The sequence below is a fragment of the Aulostomus chinensis genome, chromosome 17, assembly GCF_037954235.1.
Source record: "Aulostomus chinensis isolate RoL2024-O1b breed Wild chromosome 17, RoL_Achi_v1.0, whole genome shotgun sequence".
NCBI classification, from domain to species: Eukaryota; Metazoa; Chordata; class Actinopteri; order Syngnathiformes; family Aulostomidae; genus Aulostomus; species Aulostomus chinensis.
The window spans coordinates 13,717,866-13,731,702 of NC_141336.1; the positions used below are offsets into that span (position 1 = coordinate 13,717,866).

Genomic DNA, 13,837 nt, shown 5'->3' on the forward strand with positions numbered 1-13,837 from the left:
CAAAGGATCATAACAACGCAAAATTTTATGCCAAGTTATTTCATGCTTAATCAAACACCTGGTGAGCGTTCATGGTCGGGATGCAATCCTGCACTCATGGCCCTGGGCACCGGGGCTCAGAACTGCCAACCTTTATTATTACTGCCAAGCATAATACGTGCTACACGACTCCATGTGCCATAATGCTGCTGTGGCTGACTTGTGGGAAATGTAGTTTTTCCAGCTGCAACCGTTGTAACTTTAAATTGAAAATAATTTTAGCTGTGGTAAAAAAACAAAGTAGTACAAAATAACGTCAGACACGAAATATTTATTGTCAAGAGCCGTGTATGCTTTGGCAACTTTATTGTACTATTTCTAAACGTTAACTACTCAAGACACTACGAGTACCATAATGCATCACTACAATTCAGCCAGGAAGAAACATGGCTGCCTACTGTTCACCGAGGGTATTTTTATTTACGTTGTCAGTGTTTGCGTTTTTAAGACAAAAAGAAGGAGAACCTCGTATCCGAACAAAAACTGAATAAGCATTCACCAAAATCGCTCATCAGTGTTTCGGGTAAAAATTAATATTTTCTTATTCGTGTTGAAATCGACCGTTTTTTCCCCCTTATATTTTCGCTGAGCTGTCAAACCAGGAGAGCCACACATCATTGCCGTGTAGATTGACTGGTCTTTGTTAGCTGGCTAGCTAAACTAGCTAAACTGCTATTTATACGTATTCACATCCGTTACGAGCCGCTATGTTTAGCCCTGTGAAGTCCTCTTACTTCAGAGTCAGCCCGGCCATTGTCAACAGAGAGCTCGGCAAGACCAAGATGAGATAGCAACAGGGCACACAGGGCTGTGAATACACGAATTACGACGAGTCCATAACGGAGAGAAAACCAAGTAAAACAACTCAAACGGCATGTTTGGGAATCTTTTTGAGGAAGAGGAGGAAGAGAGCCTCTCCTCGACTCCTGCCAGGGGAAGAGTTGCAAAGGTGGGAGACGAGCCACCTCCGCCCCGTGGGAGAAGCAACCTGTGTGGCATCAAGAACCAGGGAGGGACGTGCTACCTCAACTCTCTGCTCCAGACCCTGCTCTTCACCCCTGAGTTCAGAGGTGAGCGGAAGCCGCTTATAGCTTACTTAATAATCTATTTACTAGTCTATTTATTTTTTGGTGTGTGTTTGTGCAGAGGAGCTCTTCAGTTTGGGGCCAGATGAATTAGGATGTTTGGAAGACAAAGAGAAATCAGGGGCCGAAGTAAGAGCTGCTGTTACCACGCATTGAATACATTCATCTGTTGTTGTTGTTGTTGTTTTTTTGTTTTTGTTTTGTTTGAAGAGTAAAGATTGTCTTCCCTCAGGTCAGAGTGATCCCACTGGAGCTCCAGAGGCTCTTTGCCCGTCTGCTGCTGGTGGACCAGCAGAGCGCCTCCACCGCTGACCTCACCGACAGCTTCGGCTGGAACAGCAGTGAGGTCTGTGTCCGTATTCTTTGTCAGCGAGATGAAGAAAAGGGCTCGGGTTACTCTTTCCCTTTTTAAGCATTGATTCATCTTCCAGAGGACAGAGCTGCACAATGAAGGGATTTTTATGTTGTCCGAAGGGGCCCGGCCTCAGTGTGATGATGATACCAGTGAGACGTTAGGACCAAGTAGAGAGCAGCATAGTCTTACAAAAAGGAGGGTAAAGCACTTTTTTTAAAAAGGAAACGCATTGATAATTTTTTTTTTAAACAACGGTGTGGTTAAACCTGTAAGGAGAGATCACGAGCTCTGTCACGGAATGCTGCATTTCTGTCATCAAGGATGGTTGGAAGATATTATCAGTGTTTACAACTCAAGACTGACTCACTGACTTCACTCTGAGGTTTTCGTGCGATTGTAAAAACACGCCGCTGTTTTGAATTCTCTCGAATGAAAGGTTCATATTTTTAACTGATTTCTGTCTCCGTCATATTTCCGACATGGCTGTTGATGTGTTTCATGTTCGCCACCATTAACCAGAAGTCCACAGCGAGCCAGAGTCAATATGCACTTAATAGAAAAAAAAACAATTGATTAGTGATGAAAGCTGTGTCCTAATTCCACACTAGACACTTTTTAAATGTATAATTTGGTTAGCTGATACGACTTTTAGGAACAATGATGATATTAGAATGTCATATTGGCAGATATTGGCTCATTTTTAATTCTTAGCAAATTCATCTGTATCAGAAAAAAATTTTGGCCAGTATTTATATCAGTCTCCAAGTGTTTTCAAGATAAAGAAAAATCGTATTTTTGTTAAATTCACGATTGTTTCATTGTTTGTTTTTTTGTATTATCAACATGTGAATATCATTTAAGCTTGTTTAATCCCGAAAATAACAATATTCTTAAGTTAATAATAAGTATGATAAGTTTTTGAAACATAAATAAAACCAGAAATCTTAGGAGAAATCATGGAAAATATTCTTTATAAATCCCTGTTTATTACAGTTTATGTGGCCCCGTTTCAATGGACTTCGAAAAAACTTATTGAGTTGATACTGATTTGCTTTTAACACACAATTATCTTGTATCAAACCATAGAGCTTGACATTCATTTGAAATAAACCTCAACTGTAAACCTTTTTTTTTTCTTCTTCAGGGATTTCTTTATATTTTTGATGTGCAAATCAGAGTTTGATCATTCATGTTTTCTTTAAAGGTGTGGAAAAGTCATGGAAATTCATTGATTAAAAATTCACATGAACCCTGTTAATGTGTTCACACTAAAAAAGACGGTACAACTTTTTAATGTTCCCTGTGCAGTACACTGGCAAAATAATTCCATAATGTGTTCCCTAAAAAAAACTGGGGAGTTTCAGAAGGAAAGCCTTGCAGATGCTAGTGAAGCAGTTAACAAAAAGATTGTCATGTTCCAAAGTCACGATGTAATTGATATCCATCTGTCTGGTATTTTTGCTGGTTGGTACAGTGACTAACTGGGAATACACAATAGAAGGAATAGTAAAATATAGTGGTTCCAGGTGTGGAACTCTGACGCATCATATTTGTCTGTCTCCTCCATTTTTTGCGTCCTCAGGGAACTAATCAGCACGATGTGCAGGAGCTCAACAGGATTCTGTTCAGCGCCTTGGAGCACTCTCTTGTGGGAACGGCTGGTAGTACATTTATCCACAGCCTTTACCACGGGACCATCGTAAACAGCATCGTCTGTAAGGAATGTGGCAACGTCAGCCAAAGACAGGTGTGTCTGTGTGTTCCCTGGCTGCTGGGTGTCTCCGTCATGCTGGCTGGACCTCTCAAAACCACCATCTTAAGTCCCATTTTCTAAACTTATTATAACTTGTGATAAAAATAAATTTGTCTTTAGGCCATTATGCAGTTGCCAGGAATTATGTAATAAAAGTTGTTGTGAATGTTTGTCTTCTTCAGGAGGACTTCCTGGATCTGACGGTGTGTGTTTGTGGTGTGTCCAGCCTGGAGGAGGCTTTATGGAACATGTTTGTGGAGGAAGAGTTGTTTGAGGGCAATAACCTGTACCGCTGTGCACAGTGTGACAGACTCGTCACTGCTGCCAAGGTCAGTCGGCTTTCTGAGTGAGATGGTAACATCGTAAACACAGCGACAGGATGAAATTCTCTTTTTCCTGCTGTTGAAGCTTCTTGAGCAAACCTTCCGATAATAGTGATAGAAAAGAGGATAACAACTGGACGTGTAAAGAATGACAACATTAAATTGATTTCTTATGAGTATAAACCATAATTATAAGCCACTTTTCACCTTCCTGATCCCACTTTTTCTCAATCTTCCTCTACTCAGTCCGCCAAGCTCAGCATGCTCCCCCCATTCATGACCATGTCTTTACTGAGATTCAGCTTTGACTTCGCCAAATGTGAGCGATACAAGGAGACGGGACGCTACAGCTTCCCCCTCAAAATCAACCTGCGGCCATTTTGTGAACAGGTATAAACAGATTTGAACACTCTTGACACTACACACAATCAGAAGATAAACCTAAGATGATCTTTTCTTATAATGGATTTCTAAACTCTTCTCCTCTCATACAGGCTGATGGAGACGACTCAGATTACTCCTATGAGCTATTCTCTGTCATTATCCATAAGGGCGGTTGCTATGGCGGCCACTACCACGCTTACATCAGGGACATTGACCAGCTCGGCCAGTGGGAGCCACCGGTGAGAAAAATGGCAAAATAAAGGACAGATGCGAAGAATAAATAGTAAAATGTCAAAAAAGTTAAGTATTACGTAGAAAATGAGAAGTGCAGACATGAGAGGAATGACTGACAATAAACAACAACAAAAAATGAACAGTTACAAGTATGCGGTCAGCAAAGACACAAGTTATGAATGACTTGTCCTGTTTGCACCTAGTGAAACCATGGGCTGGACATGCATGGGAATTGTAGACGTTAAGTGAATGTAGAATGGCAGCTTGTCTGTTTCTCCTCGTCAGGAGGACGACTGCAAACCTAAGACAAAGAAGAAGGTCAAGCAGGAGGTCAAGGAAGAATGTGAGCCTAAATTAAAAGAGGATGACCCTTTGTCTGTCCTCACCACTATTATTGCTCAGGTAAAGCAGGAAAAGACTCTGCGGTTTCATGTTGAATCTGTTGTGTAACAATGTTTAATGACAGTATTCTTCTATTTCCCGTTCATAGGAGCCATCTAGGAGTGTCCTGTTGGATCAGCTGGGGCAAAAACTCATGGATAAAATCGGTGCATCCTGGAGTAAAAAGTTCAGAAAACACTATGGCCCCATTGGCAAGGTGTGTTTCTTTTTATTCAAAGAAGCTGTCACTCTTTATACAGTGGTCACCAGTGTGTCCATCACTATCGACTGGGTGATCTTTGACACAAAATAAATTTGTGATGTGTTACTTAACCCAAAAATTGTGTTTTGCCCTCCAAATACTCACAAATAGGTGTTTGAGCTCACAAAGACTTCTTTCCTCCCTGCATCACTTCTTTGTGACTCGGGAATGTGGAAAACACCAGCTACGTATTTTTAGCTTGAAGCTAATTGTAGCCTACAACCAACAACAGCAAAACTGTCCAAAGCATCAGTTTATAAACTCTCAAGTGCAACTTCAGGTTTAATCCACATCTTGTTCATCCAACTGTTTGCTCTAATCCTCAAACAACAAACAACATAGTTTCTGCATTCTGAAGCCATAAGTAATAAGAAGTAAGACAGGTGGGAAAAAAACATGTTCATGAGCTTGTTACCTGTATTTGTTCTTGAGAGGCAGAGTACTCTTTCTATCACTCTAGCACTCGAAATAAGTGCATTCTGGGTGATACACCTTTAAGAAACACTCACTTTTTCTTACCTTCATCAGCCGTGATGTAGAAATGCTAAATTACCTGTGGGCCAACTTAGATTTTGCCATGTTTTAATTGCAAATAACAGATAAAAGATGATGCTGAAATAGCTACATCTTGATGACCTTCAGTATTAAGTATTAGTCACATCTTTCCACAGATTTGTTTTCTGAAGAAGCTTGGATTCGATCATCTACAGTTTTAAGTCTAACACTTCTTGTCATATAGTTCTTGCAGTCCCACACTGATATCTTCATGTTGGTGTGCAATGGAACCCGAGTGGCACTGAAGGCAAACCTGCCGAGCCCCACGACGGAACCACCCAGCCCAGCAAAACAAACGGTTAACTCTGTTCCAGCTCCAGAGCCAGGAGCTCCAGAAGAGGAGACAGAACTACAGCCGAAGCCAGAAGTAGAGGTCCTCACATTTCTGCAAACGTTCAAGCTGTTAGAATAGTCCTACCCAGGGGTGAAAGTGGCTTAAAATTCTTGCCTGAACTGTACGCCCTTTGGGCGTGCGTTTAAAAAAAAAAAAAGAAGCACACGCCCAAAGGGTGCGCGCCGCAAGGCGCAAGCTGCGCAGGGGAAGTCCATTCATTGTGTATGTGGGCGCGCTGTGACGTCAAATGAGCGCAAACCAAGCCCAGCAACTCGGTAGCGCTGCGCGTGCTTGCACCCCACCCCGCGCAGCACGCCGCGTCTGCCACATTCAGTGTGAAACCGCCTTCAGATGTCGTTTTCTTTATTTAATATGGGATTTTGACAGCTCCCTTCTCCTCCTTTTTTTAATGGAACTCTGTTCCGGCCGTGAATAGTTTACCGTAACTGTGTTCCGGCCCGTTCCGGCTCACTTTCACCCCTGGTCCTACCCAGTATGAAATGTTTTCATCTTTAGTCTGAGTGTGTAGACGTTTCACTGCTGCCTGTTAATCATCCCCTCTGTTAGCAGGGGAGCCACTGGTTTGACGTTAACGACTCTGCTGTGACCTCCATCAGAGAGTCTGACATAGAGAAGCAGTTCCAGGGCAAAGAGAGTGCTTACATGTTGTTCTACAGAAAAACACAGCTGCACAGGCCAAGTGAAGGTAACTGGAATTACAGGAAAAGATACAGAAGGAGAGGGTTGGTTCTTGTTGAGTGAAAGAAAAAAAAGATAACATTTTTTTGTCTCAGTTTTGTCATTTATCAAGTAAATTGATGATGAAGTATGCAGATGACCATCATGAGCAATTTGTTTGGTTGTTCTACATTTGCAGCTCTGAACTGTCCTCAGTATAAAGTTCCTCATCACCTCATCCAGATGGCTCAGGAGGAGAACCTCAAACTGCAGCAGATGCGGTAGAAACACACGTATTACACAAATGTTACATCACACTTGAATGTTGGACAGTTTGGTGATGACTGAACCAGTGACTGTGACAGCTTAAAGAAAAGATGAATGATTGATTTGTTCCTGCTACAGTGAGGAGTTTGAGGCCAGTAATAACAGCGTGGAGCTCTGTCTGCACCTGGCGCCCTGCTATCGGCTCAAAAATGGAGCTCTGCAACCAACGAGCAAGGAGCCCGAGACCACCACCCTCACTTTTGATCGTCGAAAGACGGTTGGAGACCTGCGTCTCGCTATTTATCAGGTGACTTTCAAAAACTACAGCGGTTGCGACTTGAAATCCGGAAGAGCAGAAATAATCCCTGTGAATGCATGTGTTTAGAAACAGGAACAGTGGGAAGGGGATATGGCTCTGACTGTGGCTAAGAGTCTCCCTGCTGGTCTACACCTCTACAATACTCTCACAGGTAAGACACTTAGGAAAACACATTTCAAATTCAGGATTTTCCACATATCTGTGACTTCCTTCTTTGACTCTTTGCAGACGACAATGTCTCACTCTACAGTGCAGGCATCTACGTAAACTCTGACTTGTTTGTTTGGAATGGCCGAGAGGTGAGGACGAGAGTGAGCATGAGAGCGGCCAGTCATAACTTTGTGAAAAGCCAAGACCCTAAATGAATGACATTTTTACTTCTGATCTTTTAAAGGTTTGTGGTGCTGGTGTCCTAACTGGAGCCCAGTGGGAGCCAGTCCTCCTGACTGTAGTCCGTCCCTCTTTGGGGGAAAAAGAAAAAGAGCAGGAGGAAGGGGAAGAGGGTAAAAGTGGTTTTGAAAATGGAGGGCCAGGGCTTAAAAAGGAGGCAAGAGCATTTGCGGGTGGTGCAACTCTGGGGGAAGTGAGGGAGGCCCTGGGGGAGCCTAAGGGGAGTTTGCTGTGTCAGGAACATTCTGGAACAAAGAAAGGAGAGCAGGTGTCAGGAGAAGGAGGAGGAGCAAGCGGGTGGAGAGTGTTTCCACCCGATGACATGCAGCGGACACTAAAGGAGCTGTCACTAAAAGATGGAGACGCGCTGTTGGTGCTGGAGCAGCAGTCGTTTGACAGCAGGTACGTTCTTTGCAGTCTGCCTGCACGTACACATGAACTTGTTTCGTATGTGTTGCTCAGTCCTTCTTTCCTCTATCTTTAGCATGTTCACTCTAGACGGGGATGTGGTCACTGTGACTACACCATCTGACTGCCGCTGGCTTCACATTGAGTTTCGACCACAGGGGGGTGGGGGAGGAGGAGGAGGAGGAAGAGGTGACGGAGAGGAGGAGGAGGAAGAGAGGAAGAAAATCAAGGTTCCAGCCACAGGAAATATGGTTAGTAATTTGTCTGCTTCTGTTGTTGCTGTTGCTGATTTCTCATCATCTTTATATCCCGCTTTTAAATACTGTAGTTATGTTTATCGCGTCTCTCCTGCAGCTACTGTGTGATGTCAAACAGAGGGCCATAGAGGAGCTGCAGCTACCAGGCAAGAAACTCCATCTATCAATCCATTTTCTATACCGGTTATCCATTAAGGGTTGGGGGGGTTGAAATTGAGCGAGAGGAGGGTTTTACTCTCTCCAATAAAACATGCACATTTTTGTCAGATCCTCTGCTCAACTGACCACAAAATTTGAGGTTGAGGTTGACTCTTTAAAAGTTTGCATACTTAAATCCCCAGTTGTGTCTCTGTCTCTCCCCAGGTGCAGCATACTGTTTAAGACAGGTGGACTGTACAGGGAAACTCCTTCCTCCAGGTACTGTGTTAGATGTCAACCTGAGTGTGATTTTTTTTTTTTTTTTAATGTTGGAGGAGAGCTGGAAATCCCCTCTAACATGTTAACAAAAATATTAACGTACACACTCCTCTACTTTCTCCCCTCATTAAATTTTTAAAAGCTACTCCCCCTTGTGCTTGTAATTTTTCTTCTCATCATGTGTCTTTGAAGTCATTTTTACTAAGTGCAGTTGTGCTGACTTACTTTCTTTCAGTGTGTGAGGAAATGAGTGTTCGGGATGCAGGCGTGCGACTCATGACCACGCTGACTCTCTGTCCGGGAAATGCCCCAAAGGCGTCACAGGTGTGTCTTTTTATCTGAAATACTCAATAAATCCTTCGTAATTGCACAGGTGAAGGTTGCAGAACAAGTTCCACCTTATATATCCAGTTCTATGTGTTCTATCCTACGTTTGAGAGTTCATGTGTACGAACAGTTTTGGTTGTTTTGATTGGATCTTCTCTCCATTGCAGCTTTTCTTGCACTTCTCTGTGGGCTCAGCGCCCTCTGCTGGAATGGAGATGGATATAATAGTGGAGAAGACATGTACTGTCAAAGAGGTAAAAGACAAATCCCAAGCTTTTTGTGAACATTTATAATGTCTCTGAAGCACACGTGTGTGTTTTTAAATTGGATGTTTTAATGTCTCATTTGCAGTGTTTAAAGGCGATGCTGGATGGTGTCAGACTTGATGGTAAAACTACATTTACACTGAATATATAATGTAGACTGCACTTAAGTATATTTGCTGCATTGCTGTTAAACAAAATAAACATTGCTTTTTGGGAAATAATTAATATAAAGATCTGATTAATGTGTCAGTGATATTTAAATGTGTGTGTGCAGGCACTTGTTGGCACTTGAGGAGGCTTGATTGGTGCGAGGAGGTAGGAGAGGCACTGATGGAAGAGGTGAGTCATGAAGTCCTGTTGCATGCTGGTAGTTTTTTGCTGTATGAGAGAATGAGGGACTTCTTGTCCTCAGGATGCTTCTCTGTTAGAGCTGAAAATAAGCAACGGAGAGACATTAGTCATCACCGAGGGACAGCTGCCTCCCAAGGTAGTAAAAGTTTTGGTTTAGTTAAATTCTTGATCTACCATGATGTTTCTCCCTCTTTTTAACCACGCACTTTTTTTTTTTTTTAATCTATCAGGGTTTTCTCAAACTGTCCGTGTGGCTTTATCTGGATTGTGGAAACAACTCCACTGTTTCCATGGCAACCGATTTTAACCACACTGAAAATGGCCACGATGAGGAGTCAGTGCTGGAGGTTGTGACTGCTGGTGACACTCACTCACCGCCTGTGTGTGGCAACAGCAAGGCCGGGCTGCGAAGCGTGGGACAGGTGGAGATATCTGATGAAGTCACCCTGGAGGATCTCAAGGTTCAGGTAGAGTGTGGAGGTTTTACTTGGATTCAAACCAACAGTCGATGGTTATTTACAGCTTAGATTCTTTATCGCTGCTTTGACCCAGAGAACTGCTTTGTTTCAGTGTATTGTTGTCATAAATCTCTTTCTGATTAGGTGGCTTGATTGAGAACCAGCAGAACTGAAGAACTTCTACTTCAGTCAACATACGTTTTTAAAAAGTACATTTCACATCAGTTTAGTCTTTTAAATAGTTCTCATGTAGATACTTAAGCTAACGGTCGTAGAAAGATGCGCTCTTTTTTTGTGCATTTACCTGCAGTCAAGTTTAACATGCGTAACTGGTAATGAGTCCTCATTTTACTTAGGTTTTGGAGGCTGACCACAAATAAGAACGTCAAAGGTGCACTTCTGTTTTTCCAGCTGTTCAATATTTGTCTCTTGTTTTACCTGTTGTCTGTGTCTTCATCAGGTTTTGACACTCCCTGCTCTTCAGGATGTGTGTGTGCCAACCACTGCATTCATGCGTGTGTGGCAGCTGGAAGGGCTCAGGCTGGCACGTATCCTTCGAGGACAACAAGTCACACTCAGGCAGGAACCCTTAATTCCTTTATTGACAGCTACTAGATTCTTTATATTGTAATAGAATGACATAAGCAGAAAAGAATTGACGTCATTGACCCAGATCCTGTTTGTTCTTTCCCACACAGGAAGCTGAAGCTAACCAGTGGTGCTGACATTTGTGTGCAGAGGCTTCTAAGAGAAGAAGATCTGGGGTGAGATTGCCCCTCTTATTTAAGATGTTTTTGTATTTCTGTATTTTTTTTTTAATTATGTCCTTTTATTTTCTGCTGTTGCTAAGCCCCAAGGAGATGTTGCTAAATGTGAAGGTGGGAGTACCAGGGGAGAGGTGTTATTACCCACCAGAGGAGCTGGTGTGGGACGTATCCCGAGACCCCACCCCTCGGTCCCTTCGCACTTGTCTGGCTGCACACTACGGCCTGTCCCCCGATTCTTTGCTGCTGGCCAAACATCACCCTGACAAACACACCTGGGAGGAAATCTCCACTTGGGTAAGATCGGAGGAGAGTTGAGAGGGAACCTGCAGGAGTCTGCTGCTGTGTGTGTTCCGTGCTTTTGCACTTGTAACTGTACTCTGCTGAAGACCAGCTCTTCCATGTGTTTTCTATTTTCAGAACCAGCAGCTCTCCAAGAAGAAAAAGAAGAAAAAGGCTGAGTCACTACTGGGAGCACCCTTCCATCTTAAAGATGGTGACATAATTGGCATCAAGGTATTAAAAACAATTTAATAGGGTAATATTTTAATAAGAGGTCGTCCTAGGTTCGTTTGAAAAACATCTGCTCTTTCCTTACAGAACTTGTTGATTGATGACAACAGGGACTTCTACACGCTGGAGGATGAACAGGGCCAGCAGAGGCTCAGAGAGCAGGCAGAGCAGCGTAGGAAAGGGTGGGACTCACTTACACTTTTGTTTAACAGAGAAAATGGTTCTTAAAGCACTGCAGCCAGCAGATTAAATTAACTGTTCATGTTCTTTTTGCCAAAATCGTTTTCTGTTTCTTATTTCCAGAGCGGAGGCTGCAGGCTCGGACTGTGCTGGTCCGCTGAGGAAAGCTGGAGGGACCAAAGCTAAGAAACCAGAGGTGGCGCTGTCGATCAATGTTGGAGTATTCAGATAGCACCTTACTACCATGGGTGCGTGGACAAATATGAAGTACCTGTACAACTACACAGCGAGATGCCATGTTGCATTTATGACAATCCACTCGACATCAGTCTTGTGCCATTTTTTTTCGGATATCCTTTTGTACACGTCTGTATTTCTCTGTAAAACCTTCAGAACTGACTGAATTCTTATTTTCTCTTTGCGTCAAAGGCAGAAGAAGAAAAAGGTTTTCTTTTCTTTTTTTTAAGCGCTTTGAATTTACTGTTTTTGTAAGTAGTGACTGTAAATCATATAATATCCATACAATATTACTGGAAGTGTGATTATTACAGAGCACATTGTGGTCATGATTCGTCTCTGCAAACTTGCCCCAAGATGACCTTCATTACATTTCCTGTGGGAGAGTGCGACCTTGCTGCATGGGTTGGTAGCTTACTTGTAACCTTCCACTATGAGGCAGCCGTTTCTGCGAGTGTGCAGTGACATACTGAAACTTGTACTAACTGGAGTTTCTACTTCGTTTTTGTGTATAAATTATAATGATTTACCACCAGCCAATAGTTTTAAAATTTGGGCTTCTATGATAATGTCGGCCTGACAAGCCACATCAGTGGGGAGTCAACCATCCCTTCGTACTGTGCGTATGGTTGGAAACGAGTCTTATTATTATGATTATTCTTAATATGAACAAAAACTTTATTCGGTTCATTGGATGTTCATAGATGATTTAGATTGATAAGGGAGAGGAGAGATAGGCCTTAAAAATGGAGAAGCCTTAGCGGCGGTTATCCTCCCTACCTCACTCTCTACCTCTCGCTCTACCTCTCGTGCCCTTTGTTTTTGTTCCATACCACAAAAAAACCCTGATTCATCAATAACCAAATTCACGCCTGTTTGGTTCCGTGTACTGTTTGGTGTGGAGAACATTCAGGTTTACTTCCAATCATACTCCATAAATTGACAAGTAAGTTTTTCATACTAAAGTTGAAGCACCTTCGCTTTCACCTCAATCATTTCTGCTGAACAGGAGTTGTGTTGAGCCTTAGAAGTATAAAAACTGTTTTTTTGGTTTTGTTTTGTTTTTTTTTGCACCAAATGACTTCTCTGTTCTCTGCTTCTCCAGAAAAATACTGTAAAACTACAAACCCTTTGACATTAAAAGTAGGGATCCCTGGTTTGCTATTTGGATCTGGAAGTGTTTAATGTTACATGGGCATGCAGTATATGTGAACATCAGGGAATTAAACATTCATTTATAAATTTATTTGAAAGAAAATGAGTCATAGTTTGTATATAATAAAGTGTGTGTGTGTGTGTGCGCGCGCGTGTGTGCGCGCATGTGTGCGCGCATGTGTGCGTGCGTGCATCCTGGGATGGGAGGCTTGATTTTTGCTTTGTATGATTCTCTGTGCTGCTACATGGATTGATCTGGCCTTGACCGGTGCCAAAAATTTGCAAGTGGAAATGTATTTTTTGTTGTTTTTTTTAAAGTACATGTAACTGCTGACAACTAAATTAGGAGTAGAAATATTTAATTTTATATCATTTTCTAATATTATGACTGATTATGTCATGAGTTATTGGTAAGAACTGATATACGGTAACAACACAAATGTTTCAAATTGCATCTCCATAAAGTATTTTATCAACAATAAAGGTCTACATTAATGGCCCCATCTGTTAATTCGACTAAAGGTGACAGTGTTTTTTCTTTTGTGTCCGTGGCAGATGTTTGTGGATTTTTATGTTGGTCCGAACAACTATTTGTCCGGATTGAAGTCGCTCAGCTCTCCAGTGAATTGCCAGAAATCCTGTTTTTCCTTGACCACACAAACATTTGCAGGAGACCTGCAAAATGCAATAAAAAAGGAGTGTCTCTATATTACATATGATATATAAGTAGTGAACGGAAAACAGAAATATTTTTCCAATAACTATGGTGTTTCGTAGCCTTTGTGCTAAGTGGAATTTTTAATCCAGCAAGGTTACACATTTTCCAACAGCTGCAATGTGATGTGACCCAGGGAATCCAAATCACTCCCAGATGTTGGAACTAGATGGGAAGTAAAGAATGCTTTTTTAAAAAAAATTATTTATTTATTTATTTTTGGTGGGAATTTCATTGCCTGTTGTATGATGTTTGAATATTTTTGAACACATGCAGTAAGTTGACCTTGGGAGTCCAAATCAGTATAGCAGATATGACTACTGGACACTCACTCTGAGACGTGCCTCTTCTTCTTTTTTTTTTTTAAACTTCATTGCTTATCATATTTTATATGACTGTCAGAGTGCCTCGGGACCCCAAATCAAGTGTG

At 42.1% G+C, this 13,837-nt stretch overlaps 1 protein-coding gene across 1 annotated transcript; it reads left to right on the forward strand.

The window, feature by feature from the left end:
• The first annotated feature begins 420 nt into the window (after nucleotides 1-420).
• Nucleotides 421-13,170, forward strand: usp40 (ubiquitin specific peptidase 40). The gene is made up of 31 exons (XM_086183136.1): nucleotides 421-1,109; nucleotides 1,186-1,253; nucleotides 1,357-1,470; nucleotides 3,062-3,226; nucleotides 3,415-3,561; nucleotides 3,802-3,945; nucleotides 4,050-4,178; nucleotides 4,459-4,575; nucleotides 4,664-4,771; nucleotides 5,556-5,744; nucleotides 6,276-6,411; nucleotides 6,583-6,664; nucleotides 6,789-6,957; nucleotides 7,036-7,120; nucleotides 7,198-7,268; nucleotides 7,364-7,761; nucleotides 7,844-8,018; nucleotides 8,122-8,170; nucleotides 8,388-8,441; nucleotides 8,677-8,765; nucleotides 8,936-9,022; nucleotides 9,120-9,156; nucleotides 9,309-9,373; nucleotides 9,447-9,521; nucleotides 9,616-9,852; nucleotides 10,304-10,422; nucleotides 10,542-10,607; nucleotides 10,694-10,904; nucleotides 11,028-11,123; nucleotides 11,208-11,302; nucleotides 11,424-13,170. Exons 1-31 carry the CDS (start codon nucleotides 914-916, stop codon nucleotides 11,530-11,532), a joined length of 3,882 nt encoding a protein of 1,293 aa, XP_086039262.1. The 5' UTR covers nucleotides 421-913; the 3' UTR covers nucleotides 11,533-13,170.
• Nucleotides 13,171-13,837: the final 667 nt, after the last annotated feature.

Coding starts and splice junctions, on each gene's coding strand:
- usp40 (XM_086183136.1), top strand. CDS start 914: ATGTTTGGGAATCTTTTTGAGGAAGAGGAGGAAGAGAGCCTCTCCTCG. Junction 6,958..7,035: donor TGCGTCTCGCTATTTATCAG/GTGACTTTCAAA, acceptor GCATGTGTTTAG/AAACAGGAACAGTGGGAAGG. Junction 11,303..11,423: donor GCAGAGCAGCGTAGGAAAGG/GTGGGACTCACT, acceptor TCTTATTTCCAG/AGCGGAGGCTGCAGGCTCGG.